This window comes from Hyla sarda, chromosome 4 (genome assembly GCF_029499605.1).
Source record: "Hyla sarda isolate aHylSar1 chromosome 4, aHylSar1.hap1, whole genome shotgun sequence".
Classification (NCBI taxonomy): Eukaryota; Metazoa; Chordata; class Amphibia; order Anura; family Hylidae; genus Hyla; species Hyla sarda.
Window position 1 is genome coordinate 130,960,199 of NC_079192.1, and position 16,553 is coordinate 130,976,751.

At 41.4% G+C, this 16,553-nt stretch overlaps 1 protein-coding gene across 4 annotated transcripts in view; it reads right to left on the minus strand.

Moving 5' to 3' along the window:
* EFL1 (elongation factor like GTPase 1) overlaps positions 1–16,553 on the minus strand; it is a 342,928-nt gene that overhangs the window by 202,486 nt on the left and 123,889 nt on the right. For all 4 annotated transcript variants that reach the window (XM_056572137.1, XM_056572135.1, XM_056572138.1 and 1 more), the window contains 2 exons: positions 15,207–15,349; positions 5,326–5,504 (listed from right to left, as the gene is read on the minus strand). In XM_056572137.1, coding sequence (XP_056428112.1) covers positions 5,326–5,504; positions 15,207–15,349 — 322 coding nt within the window. The remainder of the gene's footprint in view (positions 1–5,325; positions 5,505–15,206; positions 15,350–16,553) is intronic.

The window sequence follows — 16,553 nt, forward strand, 5'->3', positions numbered from 1 at the left end:
TCACACCAATCGCTGTCATCCTTTAGCCACAACTCCCTCATCCTAAAGTCCCTCATCCAAAACGCCATCATGCCTCAGACAATTCTCCCTCAGACGCAATTGCTGCCGCATAGCAGAGCTAATGCTGCACAGCACTGTAGATCAAAGCCGTCATTGAATAGCATGTACAACACAACCCATAAAGTAGAGAGCCAACACTGACTCGGCTCTGCTACACGGCAGGAAGGTTTTTCGTCTGAGGGAGTTTTGGATGAGAGACTTTATGATGTCGTAATTTTGGATGAGAGACTTTAGGATGACAGAGTTTTGGATGAGAGACTTTGGATGAGATGACAAAGGAGGGAGTTGCGGCTGACGCCTGACGGAGATTGGTCCGAGGGAGGAGGTGGGACGCTGTTTTGCCTGACGGAGGTACGGCTGATGACTGATGATGTCCTAAAATGGACACCGTACCAATAGCAACAAGTGAAATTTAGCTTTTAATTTTTTGGATTAATCTGGTCAACTTTCCCTCTGCACTGGTTTTGATGAATCTCCCCCTTATTTGTGTAGGATCTTCCTACTTTCCAGCATTTTCCCACATTACTAGTCTGGACTTTGTCACCTACAACGCCCCCCCCCCCCCAAACTACAGTAATGAGTAAAATAGTTCAAATGACATTGATTCTGAATCTGTAATTTTTATCTCTCCATGAGCATGGAAACAGGGCAGTATAATGAACAGAGAGGACTTGTAAGCCCAGCGATAGAATTGGGAGGAATAATAGTAAGTAGAGAGAAAAAAAATTACAGCGCCTTTTGAACTTTCAATGTCATTGTGTACATTGCGGGTTTCAGAGGGGACAGACCTTTTAAATTTTAGTTGGGGTAGTCAGTCACCTTCATAAGCAGAGGTGCTATATATTAATAGAGGTACATAGAAAGCATGCTGTAAAAGACAATATAGCATGACAGAGAAAAATTACAAAAAGAAGCAAATGGAAAAGTCACTGGAAAATTACTGAAAAATTGTATCTTTATATAATACTTAATAAATACCACTTAGGGGGTAGTGTCTCCTTAAGGAGACAGTCAAACTGAGGTATGTAGCATTACAAACCATGCAATGCTCCATGGGAAATAAATGTGCAACGTAGCTCTCCTCCAGATGGAAAATAGCTTGCACTAACACATTTAAAATCAATAGGCACCCAAAGAGGAAAGAAAACACTAAATGTGAACAGTGCATAACATATTGGCTTGATATAACCATTCATTCATGTATGACTAAGAGCGCATACTAGCACTTGAAACGTGTTGCTGTTTCCTGTGATATGCTGGCCTTTTAATCAATAAAGAAGGAGATTTTTTGCACATCTGCCTTGGACAATCTTGTTCGTTTTACTTGAAGTATTAATGTGTTTGCCATAACACAGTCCGTGCAGCAGACAGGATTACACGGTGAGCTGGAGTGGAGTTTCTCTTTGCATATATTGGTTTGATACATCCATTTTTTCCCCATTATGCCTATGTGTTTTATTCAGGATATAAGAATATGAACAATAAGGTCCTAAAAAGAAGGCCCTACGGAACTCACTGTTAGGACAATTTCTGTTTTTTTTTAAGGAGCCATTTCACCTTTTTACCTGTCATTTTTATTAAAAAGGTTTTCACAGATGCAGAAAAAGAAACGTTATGTCAAAGTCAGACAGCGAATAGAGGAATCTCAAGACAGACTAGAACACGGCAAAAGAGTTCAATAAACATTATAATGGTAAATTGATGGTGAGAAATACTTGTGAGAAATACACTATACATACAGTACAAATAGATATAACAATTTGTTATAAACAAAAGCACTTTACAGATGGGCACAACAGTATTCTGGCATCCAATACCTAAAATATGGAACTCCCATTTAAAACAAATAAAGTGTAAAAGATGCGAGTATATCATATCTTGGACAGTAAAAACCTTTATTTTATGTAAATTGCTTAGAGCACTGAAGAGTGACGTCCTCCTGCTCCCCCACTTCTCAGCCTGACGTCAGGGGCATCACTCCTCAGTCCCAGCAGCTACCGCTGCTAACTGATTTAATGTGGCCACGGTGCTAGCTACCTGTACAAGATCAGGAACACTAGCCATGGCTAGTGGCCAGTGAGCAGCAGTGGCTGTGGGGACCGACAAGTGATGCCCCCGACGTTGGGCTGAGAAGTGGAGCAGGAAGAAGTCACTTGTCATTGCGACACAGAGGATGTCGCTCATTAGACCCGCCAAGACACTGAGCCTGCACCTAACCTTGGGAGGGATCAAAAAGGGTGATGAAGGGGGTGAAATGGTACAGGGACTGAAGAAGGGGGGGGGGGGGTCATAAAATGGGAGAGGAGGGTAGCATCCACATTTGCTAACACTGGTATCACGCTATGCATTGTAGGATGCACAACATGATAGGTGTAAGTGGCAGTTGGGCAAGGGGTTTGTCACAAAAACAAGAATGTCTATGGAGGAGCTATTTTCCCACGTTTATTTGAGTGGTGGGTTTGACTAGCGTACATCTTATTCATCAAGAAGGTGCAGCAGGATGATGAATTTTGCACAGCTCTGCTGTGGGTGGGAAAAGTTCTACCACATACACTTTTTCTAGACACTTGGGGGTTAAAAGTTGAATTGTGGAAGGTAGAAATTGTTATCACGCCTACTGGTAGGTGGTGTAGCTTTGCGCGTAAAAAATTACCTTTGCGCACAAAATGGCGACTTTTGACAAAAGTCACGAATGATAAATACGCGACCACTACATGGTGATAAAGAAAAATGTATACGGGTAGGCCAAAAGAGTGAAACTGTCTATATCAAAAGACGCATAAAAGTCTCAAAATATGCTGCTTGCGTCTGAACTGTGCCAAAACATAGCCCAAAAAAATGCTCTAAAAGCAATGATAAATCTCCCCCTATATGTCTAAAAAGGGTGTCAACAAAATTAAAAGTTTGGAAAGCTTTGCCTTAGAGTATCAGAAATGGTATACAAAAGGCTTCTCCTCTAGGTTCTATTATATTAAATTAGCAGTAACATTTGCATGAAACTGAATTTTGTAGCAAGCATACTGCAAGCGTTCAGTCTTCTTCTGTTAACCATATGGCGAATCAGCAGCTACAAGTCGGCATTAATTATACCACAAAATGAGTCGAGTTCCAGAGAGCTGTCCATTTCCTAGGGCCCTCTCTTTACATGTGAGATCAGGAAGAACTTCAGCTTTGTATGACAGTTTTATCAAGACGATGAAAGCCTGCCCAATCGTACATTCATCTGTACGTAGTCAAGTAAATAGATCAGATCTCTGTGCTGAACATATGCTTGTTTGGAGAGAGCTTGGACTGGCATCGCCCCCTCTTATAAACAGCACAGATGACAATAAGAACAAACAATATTTTAATTGAAGTAGTTCTGCTAAAAGCAATGTCTGTCAGGAAAACATGTTTAGAGCAAAATGTTATGGTTTTATAATGTGGCTGGAGGGCAAAGGTATATTATGGGATGTATGAACTATTTCCGGGCCTCTTCAATGGATTGTAACAGATAAGTTGCCAATACGGAAGTACATATTGTAATTGCGATATAGTAAATGAGTGGTAGCGGATGCCGGACAAACAAGTCATGTCTGTGGCCACACCGCCTATAAAAATCAAATGCCAGGCAATTTGAGGGTACATAAACTTAAAATTCAAGTGGACAGTCAGCAGCCTCTTTGTTAATATATACATGAGGCTTAAGTACCAAGGGGAGCATTCCCTTGCATGGCAAGAGCCCAGGCCTATGCCTACCCTTCCTGTTGGATAAAAGGAGATGGGCAGGCTATCCCATGGCACTTGTGGTGGTGAATGCCTTCCAGGCACTTGAGCCTCATTTACATATAAAGAAATAGGCTGCTGACAGGTCAGCTTTAAGCTCTGCTAGCATGCATGTTTAATGTATGTGATGTTATTTTTCTGAACGTTATATATATATATATATATATATATACACATATATATATATATATATATATATACATATATATATATGTAAAATACACACACACACACACACATATATATATATCTCAAGCAGCAGGAACTATAAGAGTTAGAGAGCCTACAGGTAGTGTGTGGTTGTCAGAAATCCATCATTTCTATTAGTGTTGAAGTTATTTCTTTGCATGGTTAAGATTTCTCGTTTAGTAGAGCCATACCATATGGTGTTTGGAGATTTATTGGCACTATCTCACACTTACTCCGGCGTTTAGAAATGGACTTGAAATTTATGTCAAGCCAAACATCTGTCCAGAGTATCCAACTTAAGTCAGCTGTTTCAGGGTGGCTGCCCCTCTTCAGTACATCAGTGTGTGCTTGCTTGGCTGGAGATAGGCCTGTTGACCTTAAAAGTTGGTGTGATTGTGCTGCTTTGCATATCCTTTTTCTACATGTATGTGAAAGGCCACCGGATTCTCAGACCACTCTAAACACACTGTGATTTGGTAGTTAAAGACATCCTCCCAGCTTTTGGATGAACCAATAGCTGTTTACACACACGAAGAGGGAGCAGGGAATATGACGAAATGTAAAAAGATCAAAAAGGAGGCCACCAAGTAGGTTAACAATGCATTCTGCACAAATAGTAAAATTTGTTACCGGGAACTACAGGGTTGCTTTAACCACCATTGAGGAAAATATTATAAGGACTATGGACTTTTGTCTACATGAATGAGAGCAGAACTCTTGAACCTCTGTGAAAGTCTTGCGGGTACAGGTATAACTATTGTTGGCTCTGTACACGTCACTGAAAAGGGCTCTGTGACCTGAGTACTCTTTCACCTCTGCTCTTCTACTGACATGACGTACGTGCCCATTTATCTCTCTGCTCTGTCATGATCGCTCTTGCCTTTTATTCTATTATACCTGCTCTCTTTGTTTGTTATAGTCTGCTGTCCTGCTTATTTGATCAAGAGACAGGGCCTTTTAACATTAGCATAGAGCTCCTTGAAGACAAGGTCAGGACTGTCTAATAAGAAAATCAAGACACACAAACATTTGGTAAAGTATATTGGAAATGGCCCGATGTATATTAATAAAAGAAACAAACACTGGATGACCAGATGTCAGAGATCATTCAGGACGGTGGTGCTCCAGGGAAATGAGTAGGCAGGAAGAGGAGCGCCTCACCATTAAAGGTTCCTTTATTTCTACTGGCGTTATTGTTGAAATGTAATAAGAGAAAACATGAAGACTAAGAATGCATTTTACTTAACAAGAAAGGTTTTGGTGTAATGAGCCCAAACTTGTAAAGTATCTGAAATCAAAAGAAAATGTTACCTTAGGCAGTGCTTCTGCAGGATCATATTTAGGTCCCAAAACAAATATCCTTTGCCCTCTGCGCACCACTCCACTAAACACTCGAGCAAAGGCAATAAAATAACTTTTGTTCTCTGCTTCTTGTTTGTCTGACTTTTGTAGCACGCTCTCCCTTTCATTTAACACAGTTTGTGTATCACCTGTAAGCAAAAAATATGTTTACTTTTATTACCAGAATTTCTTTGGAAATCATCTCTACTGAGGCTCTATTGGATACATTCTCGGTTACCGACTAAAAAACCTCTCTCCCATAACTAGAGTATGGGACAGTTGCACAAGTAACCTAGCCATACATATTAAAGACTGGAAACCAGCTTATTACACAGGACTTCAATGTCAGCCAAGGTCAAGTTAAAGTCCACCGTACGCTCTTTCTGTTGAAATAATCATGCAAGCTAAGCAAACCTAAGTATGCAAAAAATCAGAGGAGATGGCAGTCAGCTATACCAGTAATCTTACATGCACACATATATATATATATATATATATACATATATATATATATATATATATATATTATAACTTGCTTAAACTAGGCACTACTTTTAAACTTTGTATTAACCAACAGTATAAGCGAGTCTATGGGCCCTATTCAGAAGCTTACAGATGAGGCAAAACTTGAGCACAACATTGGACTACTCAACCCTGAGACAGCCGGCCCAGTTTGCTTATGAGAAATAGGCCAAAATACCCATAGACAAGTGCAGAAGTCTCATCAATTGTAGTCTGCCTCAAAAGGATGTGCAACAAAATATTAAAGGGGTTGTCCAGAAAAAGATAACTAACTTATCCCCTTTCCACAGTGCTGTACTGGTCTCTTTGGAGCTCCCATACAAATGATTGGAGCGTGTGCCATGATGTCACGGTGGTGGGGTGACGTTACGTCACATCTCCAGTCTCGGAGGTTTTCCGACACTGGAGACGAAACCCCGCATACAAAGCCGGGTGCTGCAGGGACATCGCGTATGGTTCCAGGGGCGGGCCCCCCATGATCAGACATTTTATCCCCTATCCTCTAATTTTGATCAGTTAATTTTCAGTGAATTGTGTTTTTTACTTAGTTTCAAGTCATATCAGGGAGCATTGTGGGTTTACGTTATCGGATGCTAGAAACAGATGCTGTTGTATGCCATCAAGCAGAACCATTTTCCTGTGGACACACACTATCTAAAAAAATAAATAAACGGTCTTCAATACATTTATTTATTTTTGTGTGTGGGGGCTACACAAAATAGTTACATAGCTGGTATGGTTGAAAAAATAGTAGTTTTTATATACAGAAAACTAACTGTACTGTAATAGAAATAGAAGCAATGTAACCCCACCCTTATTGTTTGTGTGTGAAAAGTAAAAAGTAGGTTCATCCGGGGAACCTGGCCAGAGGAAAGCATGCTGGTGTCCGTGTGCAGGTCGGTGCCCTAACACCTAGCAACAAAACACTGCTGGAAGCTAGCACAGGGCATTTTATTTTTTGTTATGCTGGCTAGTGTAACTGCTACAACTTCAACTTGTATCCCTTTAAGATACGCTTATTGTGGGTTGAGGACACATTAAGAAAAAAGTAGGGATGCACCGAAAGGGAAATTTTGGGCCAAAACCGAAAATTTATGCTATGCTTGGCCGAAAACCGAAACCAAAAAAAGCATTGCCCCACCCACTTTTTTTCAATATTGTTTTTGTAAATTGTATTATTAGAATTTTTTTAGTTACTGATGTACTAGAAGGGTACTCTGGAACAAATGCCCCGCATTGGCTATTGAAGGTACTGGCCAGGCTTGGCACCACAGCACTGTCATTCACCATACATTGACTCCAGGACACACTATAGGGGAACACACCTGATTAAAAGTACCTGATTGGTTGCTATGGGCAACTACTCAATTTTTCCTCAGCATGTTTTGATAAATCTCCCCCTTTAAGTATCATAGTAACATAGTTCATAAGGTTGAAAAAAGACCAGAGTCCATCAAGTTCAACCTATAACCCTAATGAGTCCCTACTTAGTTAATACAGAGGAAGGCAAAAAACGCTCATACTCGAGGTAAAAATTCCTTCCTGACTCCAAATATGGCAGTCAGAATAAATCCCTGGATCAACGTTCTGTCCCTATAGATCTAGAATCCATAACCTGTAATGTTATTATTCTCCAAAAATGCATCCAGACCCATTTTGAACTCTTTTACTGAGTTCACCATGACCACCTCCTCTGGCAGAGAATTCCACAGTCTCCCTGCTCTTACAGTAAAAAAATAAATAAAAATGTCTGTGCTTGTGTAGAAACCTTCTTTCCTCTAAACGAAGAGGATGCCCCCTTGTTATAGATATAGTCCTGGGTATGAATAGCTCATGGGAGAGATCTCTGTACTGCCCCCGATATATTTATACATAGTTATTAGGTCTCCCCTAAGCCTTCTTTTTTCTAAACTAAATAACCCTAATTCTGATAATCTTTCTGGGTACTGTAGTCCTCCTATTCCCTGTATTACCATGGTTGCCCGTCTTTAAACCTTCTCCAGCTCCACTGTATCTTTCTTGTACACTGTTGCCCAGTACTGTACACAGTATTCTATATGTGGTCTGACGAGTGATTTGTACAGCGGTAGAATTATTTCCTTGTCGTGGGCATCTATGCCCCTATTGATGCACCCCATGATTTTATTTGCCTTGGCCGCAGCTGCCCGACACTGGTCACTACAGCTAAATTTACTGTTATCTAAGACTCCCAAGTCCTTTTCCACATCAGTCGTCCCAAGTGTTCTCCCATTTAATACATAATCCCAGCCCGGATTTTTCTTCCCCATGTGCCTTACCTTACATTTATCAGTGTTGAACCTCATCTACCACTTCCCAGCCCAAACCTCCAACCTATCCAGATCCATTTGTAACAGTGCACTGTCCTCTATAGTGTTTACCACTTTACAGAGTTTAGTATCATCTGCAAAGATTGCTACTTTACTATTCAACCCTTCTACAAGGTCATTAAAAAATATATTAAATAGAACAGGACCCAAGATTAACCCCTGTGGTACCCCACTAGTAACAGTCACCCAATCAGAATTAATAACCACCCTCTGTTTCCTATCACTGAGCCATTAATAACCACCCTGTTTCCTATCACTGAGCCAGTTACTAACCCACTTGCACACATTTTCCCCAGTCCAATCCTTCTCATTTTATGCACCAACCTTTTATGTGGCACCATATGAAATGCTTTGGAAAAATCCAGACATACGACATCCAGTGATTCCCCCTGGTCCAGTCTGGAGCTCACCTCCTCATAAAAGCTGATCAGGTTAGTTTGACAGGACCGATCCCTCATAAAGCCATGCTGATATGGAGTCATACATTTATTTTTATCAAGATACTCCAAAATAGTATCTCTTAGAAAACCCACCAGACAATTTACATACAATGGAGGTTAAACTAACAGGCCTGTAATTCCCAGGGTCATCTTTTGACCCCTTTTTAAATATTGGCACCACATTTGCTATGTGCCAGTCTTGGGGAACAGTCCCTGTTGCGATAGAGTACCTGAATATTAAAAAATAGGGGTCTATTATATTACTTCATTCCTTTAGAACATGGGGGTGAATGCCATCATATATTTAGATTTTTTGTAGGCGGCACCGTACTTCTTCCTAGGTTAGACAGGTGACCTCTACTGGGGAGTTTAGCTTATCTCGCTGTATTTTACCTGGCATTTCAATTTTCTTGGTGAATACAATGGAGAAAAATGTGTTTAATATATTTGCTTTTTCCTGATCCCCGTTTATAATTTCTTCCTCAATTTTTTAAGGGGCCAACACTTTCATTTTTAACCTTTTTGCTATTCCTATAGCTAACCCCTTAAGGACCAAGCGTTTTTCAGTTTTTGCACTTTTGTTTTTTCCTCCTTACATTTAAAAAATCTCATATGATGGCTTTTTTTGCGCCACCAATTCTACTTTGTAATGAAATCAGTCATTTTACCCAAAAATCTACGGCTAAAGGGGGGAAAAAATCATTTTGCGACAAAATTGAAGACATTTTTTTTTTTTGTACGTACGCCATTGACCGTGCGGTTTAATTAATGATATATTTTTATGGTTCGGTTTTTTATACCACATATATTTTTATTTTTATTTACACTTTTTTTTTTAAATGGGAAAAGGGGGGTGATTCTGATTTTTATTAGGGAAGGGGTTAAATCACATTTATTAACTTAAAAAAAAAAACTTTATTATGCAGTGTTATAGCACCCTCTAGGGGGATTGCAGGCACTGTTCAATGCATTGCCATAGGAATGCATTGATCAGTGTTTTCGGCGCTTGATTGCTCAAGCCCAAGAATTTCAGGCTTGGAGCAATCAAACGCTGATTGGACAGCCGGGAGCAAGGCAAGACACCTCCCACTGTCCTGTCAGCTGTTCAAGATGCCGCAAGTGCGAGCTAACCGGCCGTGTATTTTCCCGTTTTAGACTAAAGGATTAATACCAGACATCAGCCCGATCGGCTATGTCCTGTATTAGCCGCGGGTCCCGGTTGCTGATAGCAACCGGGACCCTGCAGATACAAAGCAGAGCGCTTCACTGATCGGGAGCCGGCCACAGGACATTTTGGGGTTAGTTTTACTCTCTCTGGAAATGAGTCTGTCTCTATTTTTGCTGCTTTTATCTGTGTTTTTTATTTTTTACATATTTTACATTTTTTTCTATAGCTTTTTAATGCGTCTTCACTGTTGTCCTGTTATAGTAGTTTAAATGCTTTATTTTTGTCATTTATTGCCCACTTAACATTTTTTATTCATCCATATTGGTTTTCTTTTATTTCTGACCATTTTATTCCCATAAAGGTATATATATCTTACAGTGAGAATTTAAGATATTTTAAAAAGTCTCCCATTCTGTGTCAGTATTCTTGTTATTAAGGACATTATCCCAATTTATATTGTTAAGGGCTTCTCTGAGTTGATCAAACTTTGCCTTCCTAAAGTTTATTGTTTTTGTGGCCCCTCGAGAGATTCCATTATTGAAGAACAAGCTATAATGTATTATATTATGATCACTATTTCCTAGGAGTCCTTCTACTTGCACATTAGTTACTCTGTCAGGTCTGCTGGTTAATATTAAAGGAGATATCCAGTGTTGAAAAACGTATCCCCTATCCTAAGGAAAGGGGATAAATTTCATATCGCATGGGGTCCAACCGCTGGGGCTCCCCACGATCTCCTGTACGGGGCCCTGGCAGCTCGCGGGAAGGGGGCGTGTTGACAACCGCACGAAGTGGCAATTGACACGCCCCCTCTACACAACTCTATGGCAGAGCCGGAGTGCTGCCTTCGGCAATCTCCAGCTATGCCATAGCACTGTATTGAGGGGGCGTGTCAGCCGCCACTTCGTGCAGTGGTGGACACCCACTACCGGTGTCAGGAGATCACGGGGGGGCTCCAGCGGTCGTAACCCCCGCAATCTGAAACTTATCCCCTATCCTTAGAATAGGGGATACGTTTTTCAGCACTGGACAACCCCTTTAAGTCTAGTAGGGTGTCCACTCTGGTTGGGCCCTGCACCATTTGGGACAGATAATTGTCTTTAGCTATAGTCCGAAATCTCTTTCCTTTATGAGATTCACAGGTTTCAGTCTTTCAGTTTATATCAGGATAATTAAAGGGGTACTCCGGTGGAAATCCTTTTTATTTTTTTTTTTTTTTTTTTTATCAACTGGTGCCAGAAAGTTAAACAGATTTGTAAATTATTTCTATCAAAAAGTCTGGACAGTTCTACTCTGGACAGTTCTTAAAATGGACCAAGGTGTCAGCAGAGAGCACTGTGGTCATGATGTCAGCAGAGAGCTCTGTGTTCCAATAAGAAAAGAATTTCCTCTGTAGTATTCAGCAGTGAATAAGTACTGGAAGGATTAAGATTTTTTTTAATAGAAGCAATTTACAAATCTGTTTAACTTTCTGGCACCAGTTGGTTAAAAAAAAAAAAGATTTCCACCAGAGTACCCCTTTAAAGTCCCCCATTATTATCACCTCATTCTGATTTGCTGCCTTGTTTATTTGCCTGAGTAATTGATATCTGCCTCTTCCATTATGTTTGGTGGCTTATAGCAAACCCCTATCAGATTTTTTTTATTTTTATATCCATATATTTACTACCCATGTAATTTTTCATTTGCACAGCCCAGTGTTCCAAAGATCTGTCAAACGCCAGTGGGGTGTAAATGCTCACTGCACCCCTTATTAAATACTGTGAGGGGTATAGTTTCTAAAATCAGGTCACTTGTGGAGGGGGTCCACTGTTCTGGCACCATGGGGGCTTTGTAAACGAACAAGGCCTCTGACTTCCATTCCAAACAAATTCTCTCTCCAAAAGCTCAATGGCGCTCCTCCTCTTCTGAGCATTGTAGTGCGCCAGCAGAGCCCTTGATGTCCACACATGGGGTATTTCCATACTCAGAAGAAATGGGGTTACCAATTTTGGGGGGCATTTTCTCCTATTACCCCTTGTAAAAATAAAAAAATGCACTTTAGTTCATTTACACAGACTTTAAACGAAAAGTCGTCAAACACCTGTGGGGTGTTAAGGCTCACTGGACCCCTTGCTACGTGCCCTGAGGGGTGTAGTTTCCAAAATAGTATGCCTTGTGGTTTTTTATCTTTGCTTTTCTGGCACCATAGGGGCTTCCTAAATGTGACATGCCCCTCAAAAACCATTTCAGAAAAACTCACTCTCCAAAATCCCATTGTTGCTCCTTCCCTTCTGAGCCCTCTACTGCGCTCGCCGAACACTTGACATACACATATGAGGTATTTCCTTACTTGAGAGAAGTTGGGTTACAAATTTTGGGGGGGCTTTTTCTCCTATTACCCCTTGTAAAAATTCAAAAACTGGGTTTACAAGAACATGCGAGAGTAAAAAATGAAGATTTTGAATTTTCTCCTTCACTTTGCTGCTATTCCTGTGAAACACCTAAAGGGTTAAACAAACTTACTGAATGTCATTTTGAATACTTTGAGGGGTGCAATTTTTATAATGGGGCCATTTATGGGGTATTTCTAGTATGAAGGCCCTTCAAATCAACTTCAAAACTGAACTGGTCCCAGAAAAATTCCGATTTTGAAAATTTTGTGAAAAATTTGAAAATTGCTGCTTAACTTTGAAGCCCTCTGATGTCTTCCAAAAGTAAAAACATGTCAACTTCATGATGCAAATATAAAGTAGACATATTGTATCTGTGAATCAATATATAATGTAGTTGGAATGTCTATTTTCCTTAAAAGCAGAGAGCTTCAAAAGTTAGAAAAATGCCAAATTTTCAATTTCTTCATCAAATTTTGGAATTTTTCACCAAGAAATGATGCAAGTATCGACAAAAATGTATCACTAACATAAAATAGAAAAATGTGTCACGAAAAAACTCTCGGAATCAAATTTATAAGTAAAAGCATCCCAGAGTTATTAATCCTTAAAGGGGTACTCCGCCCCTAGACATCTTAACCCCTATTCAAAGGATACGGGATAAGATGTCAGATCGCTGCGGCACCGCGCTATCATTACAGCACAGAGCGAGTTCGCTCTGTGAGTAATGACGGGCGACGGAGCAGCGTGACGTCATGGTGCCGCCCCTCGTGACATCACGGCCCGTCCCCTTAATGCAAGTCTATGGGAGGGGGCGTGACGACCGCCACGCCCCCTCCCATAGACTTGTATTGAAAGGGGCGGGCCGTGATGTCACGAGGGGCGGAGCCGTGACGTAACGATGCTCCGGCCCCTGTACTGCCCATCATTACGTGCAGAGCGAACTCCCAGGGATCCCCAGCAGCGGGACCGCGGCGATCTGACATCTTATCCCCTATCCTTTGGGGAGGTCAGATTCGAAAAAAAAAATGCTTCCGTCCTTAAGGTCATAATGGGCTCCCTCGCCAAGGGGTTAAAATGTTCTCTTCTGATGCCTATAACTTTCTTATTTTTCCATATACAGGGTTCTATAGGGGCTAATTTTTTGGCACCGTGATCTGTATTTATTTATTTTTTATCAGTACCATGATTATTTTGATGGGATTTTTTGATCACTTTTTTTTCTGCTACATTAAGTGAACAAAAATCAGCAATTCTGGACGTTGGTATTTTTGACATTTTCGCTATTGATCCTGCAGTTTTATTAACATTATATTACAATAGTTTGGAAATTTATGCACGTGGCGTTACCAAATATGTTTATTTTTGTTAACTTTATTTTAGTTGAAAAAAGAGTGGGGGGGGGGGTGATTTAAACTTTTATTTAGGGGGAGGGGCTTTTTTTTTACATTTATTGCCTTTTTATTTTTTTACAAATTTATTTTCATTATATTTTTTTCCCCATAGGGCAGTGTTTTCCAAAATGTGCCTCCAGTTGTTGCAAAACTACAACTCCCAGCATGCCCAGACAGCCAAGGGCTGTAGGGCATGCTGGGAGTTTTAGTTTTGCAACAGCTGGAGACACACAGATGCACTCCTGTGCTTGTAGACACTGATCAATGGAGACTATAGCACAGCACTGATCAGTGTTATCGCTGCTCCATTACTACAGGCTGCTGAAGCCTGCATTACTGGAGTGTCAATTGGACAAGCCGGAAGCAGGTAGGGAACTTCCGCCCGTCCTCTCAGCTGATCGGGACCCTGCAGATTTTGCTGCAGGTGTCCTGATCAGCTCCACATCAGTGATGTCTGGCATTACTTAGTATGAAGCGAGCTCAGCTCCTGAGCTCGCTTCATACACCCGCCGCACGGCTGCTCCATATACACATGGCGGGCGGCCGGCCGTGGGAGGGTTAAAGGGGTATTCCAGGCAAAAACTTTTTTATATATATCAACTGGCTCCAGAAAGTTAAACAGATTTGTAAATTACTTCTATTAAAAAATCTTAATCCTTTTAGTACTTATGAGCTTCTGAAGTTAAGGTTGTTCTTTTCTGTCTAAGTGCTCTCTGATGACACCTGTCTCGGGAAACGCCCAGTTTAGAAGCAAATCCCCATAGCGCTCCCAGCGCTGAGTACTGCTGGGAGGAGTAACAGTGGGCTCATAATGGAGGGCCTGGACTGGACCGCGCCACACTAGACTGCAGGGGAAGGTAATGCCGACTGCCCGAATTCTCACAGCTCAGGGACACATCCGAGTAAGAGGCAGTGTAGTGCCGGTATGCAGTTCTGCATCTCACACCGGAGAGAGTAGTTGAAAGCCACGCCCCCATTTTAGGAAATTCCCTTAGCCTAAAAGGCCGAAAGGGGCATATTCGGCCGATAATTTTTGGCAGCCGAAATTTCAGTGCATGCCTAGAAAAAAGTGTCAACATATTCCAATTTTTCAACTGTACAAGCAATTCAATTTATTGAACAGGTTTAAAAAAGCGTGATCAATGGCATAAACATGCCAATCTGTGCAATTTAACATGCCACAGTGTACGTTTAATGTTGCATAAGAAATGCAAACAAAACAATTCAAGTCTACAGCTATTTTTCTTTTACATATATTCCATCAAGGCATAAGTATCCTTTTCACTGAGCAGTTGTACTTTAGATTCTGCGGTCCATCAGTGTGTAGTGCACTTTAGATTGACACAGAAGAGAAGGAATTGGTAGGAGCTGGCCATGAATAAGCGGATCTCTAACCACATACACCTCACATTACCTAAACAGCTCATTTGCTGTAATTATGTTGTCTGTAGACTGGTGTCAGCAACTGGGAGCAAGTTCTGAGGCTCCTAATGATATGTAATTGCTGCCTGTATTGCAGGGACATTCAGTGATCAGAAAATTACACAGAATTCACTTAAGACTCTAGGAGAGAAAAGTGAATAAAGTGGTAAAGGACAGACACTTGCCTTTGGTGTTCTCACTGTTTCCAGGTACTTGGCATACAGTGCTGGAGGAAGCCAGCTCCTGTCCCTGATTGACTGCCATCCTTTCAGCGTGCTTCTGTCTTGCGAGCTCTCGTCTAAGAGCAATTTCTTCCTGAGTTAATGGCCTGCAAGAAGTGAAGTTATTTGCATGAGAGGTATAACAGAGCTAACAGCAACTGAGAAGTACAGACGCTTTATATGTGATCGAACACCTGACAATTACCAAACACATTTACAGTTTGTTCACCCTGGAATAAATTGCTGCAGATTTGCTGCAGAGTTTGAATTCCCTATTGAAGTAGAACAAGAGCTACAAAGCGACTTTTGCTTCAAAATATGAAGATTGCAATTTTGTGGTCGTGATGTGACAGTCATAGAAAGTACAACCTTAATGGATATTGGCAATACTTCACAGTTAGATCCACTTGGGGGAAAAACTAAGTACCAGGAAGTGCACAAATTCACAGAGGGGTACACACTTTAAAATATAACTTTTAATCAGACACGTCTAAAACAAAACAATAGCACAGGCCCCACAACAAAAAAGCCAGTGGTTTAGGATGACACCAGATCTAACAGTATAGACCGCACACCGATGCCAGGGATTTATATTGCCAGGGATTTATAGGGCGCAGTCCAAGGGATATATCGGGGCAGGGGTCGCTCTTTTTAGGGCGAGTGCCCCGACAGTCCCTGTGGGAGCAGGGGTAGTCTACACTACATCTCCCCGATAGGGCATTTTAGGGTGATATATGCACTCTGTGCACCACTGCTCCCCCCATTATCCCCTCCACAGACACACCTCCATCGGTGTGCGGTCTATACTGTTAGATCTGGTGTCATCCTAAACCACTGGCTTTTTTGTTGTGGGGCCTGTGCTATTGTTTTGTTTTAGACGTGTCTGATTAAAAGTTATATTTTAAAGTGTGTACCCCTCTGTGAATTCCTTAATGGATATTGGGTCAAAAGTTGCATGCAACTTTGCTAGCACCGACCATAAAGGGGTGCTCCACGGGCCAACGTTTGGAAGTAAAAGGTTTCGAACGCTATGTTCGCGCTGCAGGGGTCAGCCATGCCCCCTTGTGACATCACATCCCCTCCCATGGACTTTAGTTGAGGGGGCGTGGCCGTGACATCACGAGGGGCGTGGTAGACCCACGCAGCATGAAAAGAGCATACGGAACATTAACTGCCGAACACTGGCCCTGGAGTACTCCACTGGAAATTTTGGGCACTTTAGTCTATGGCTAGACTTTGGCACGGCCAACACTGCAGGGTTGAGTACCTGCATCGCAATTGATGAAAGTTAATGTGGTCACATATTGACCC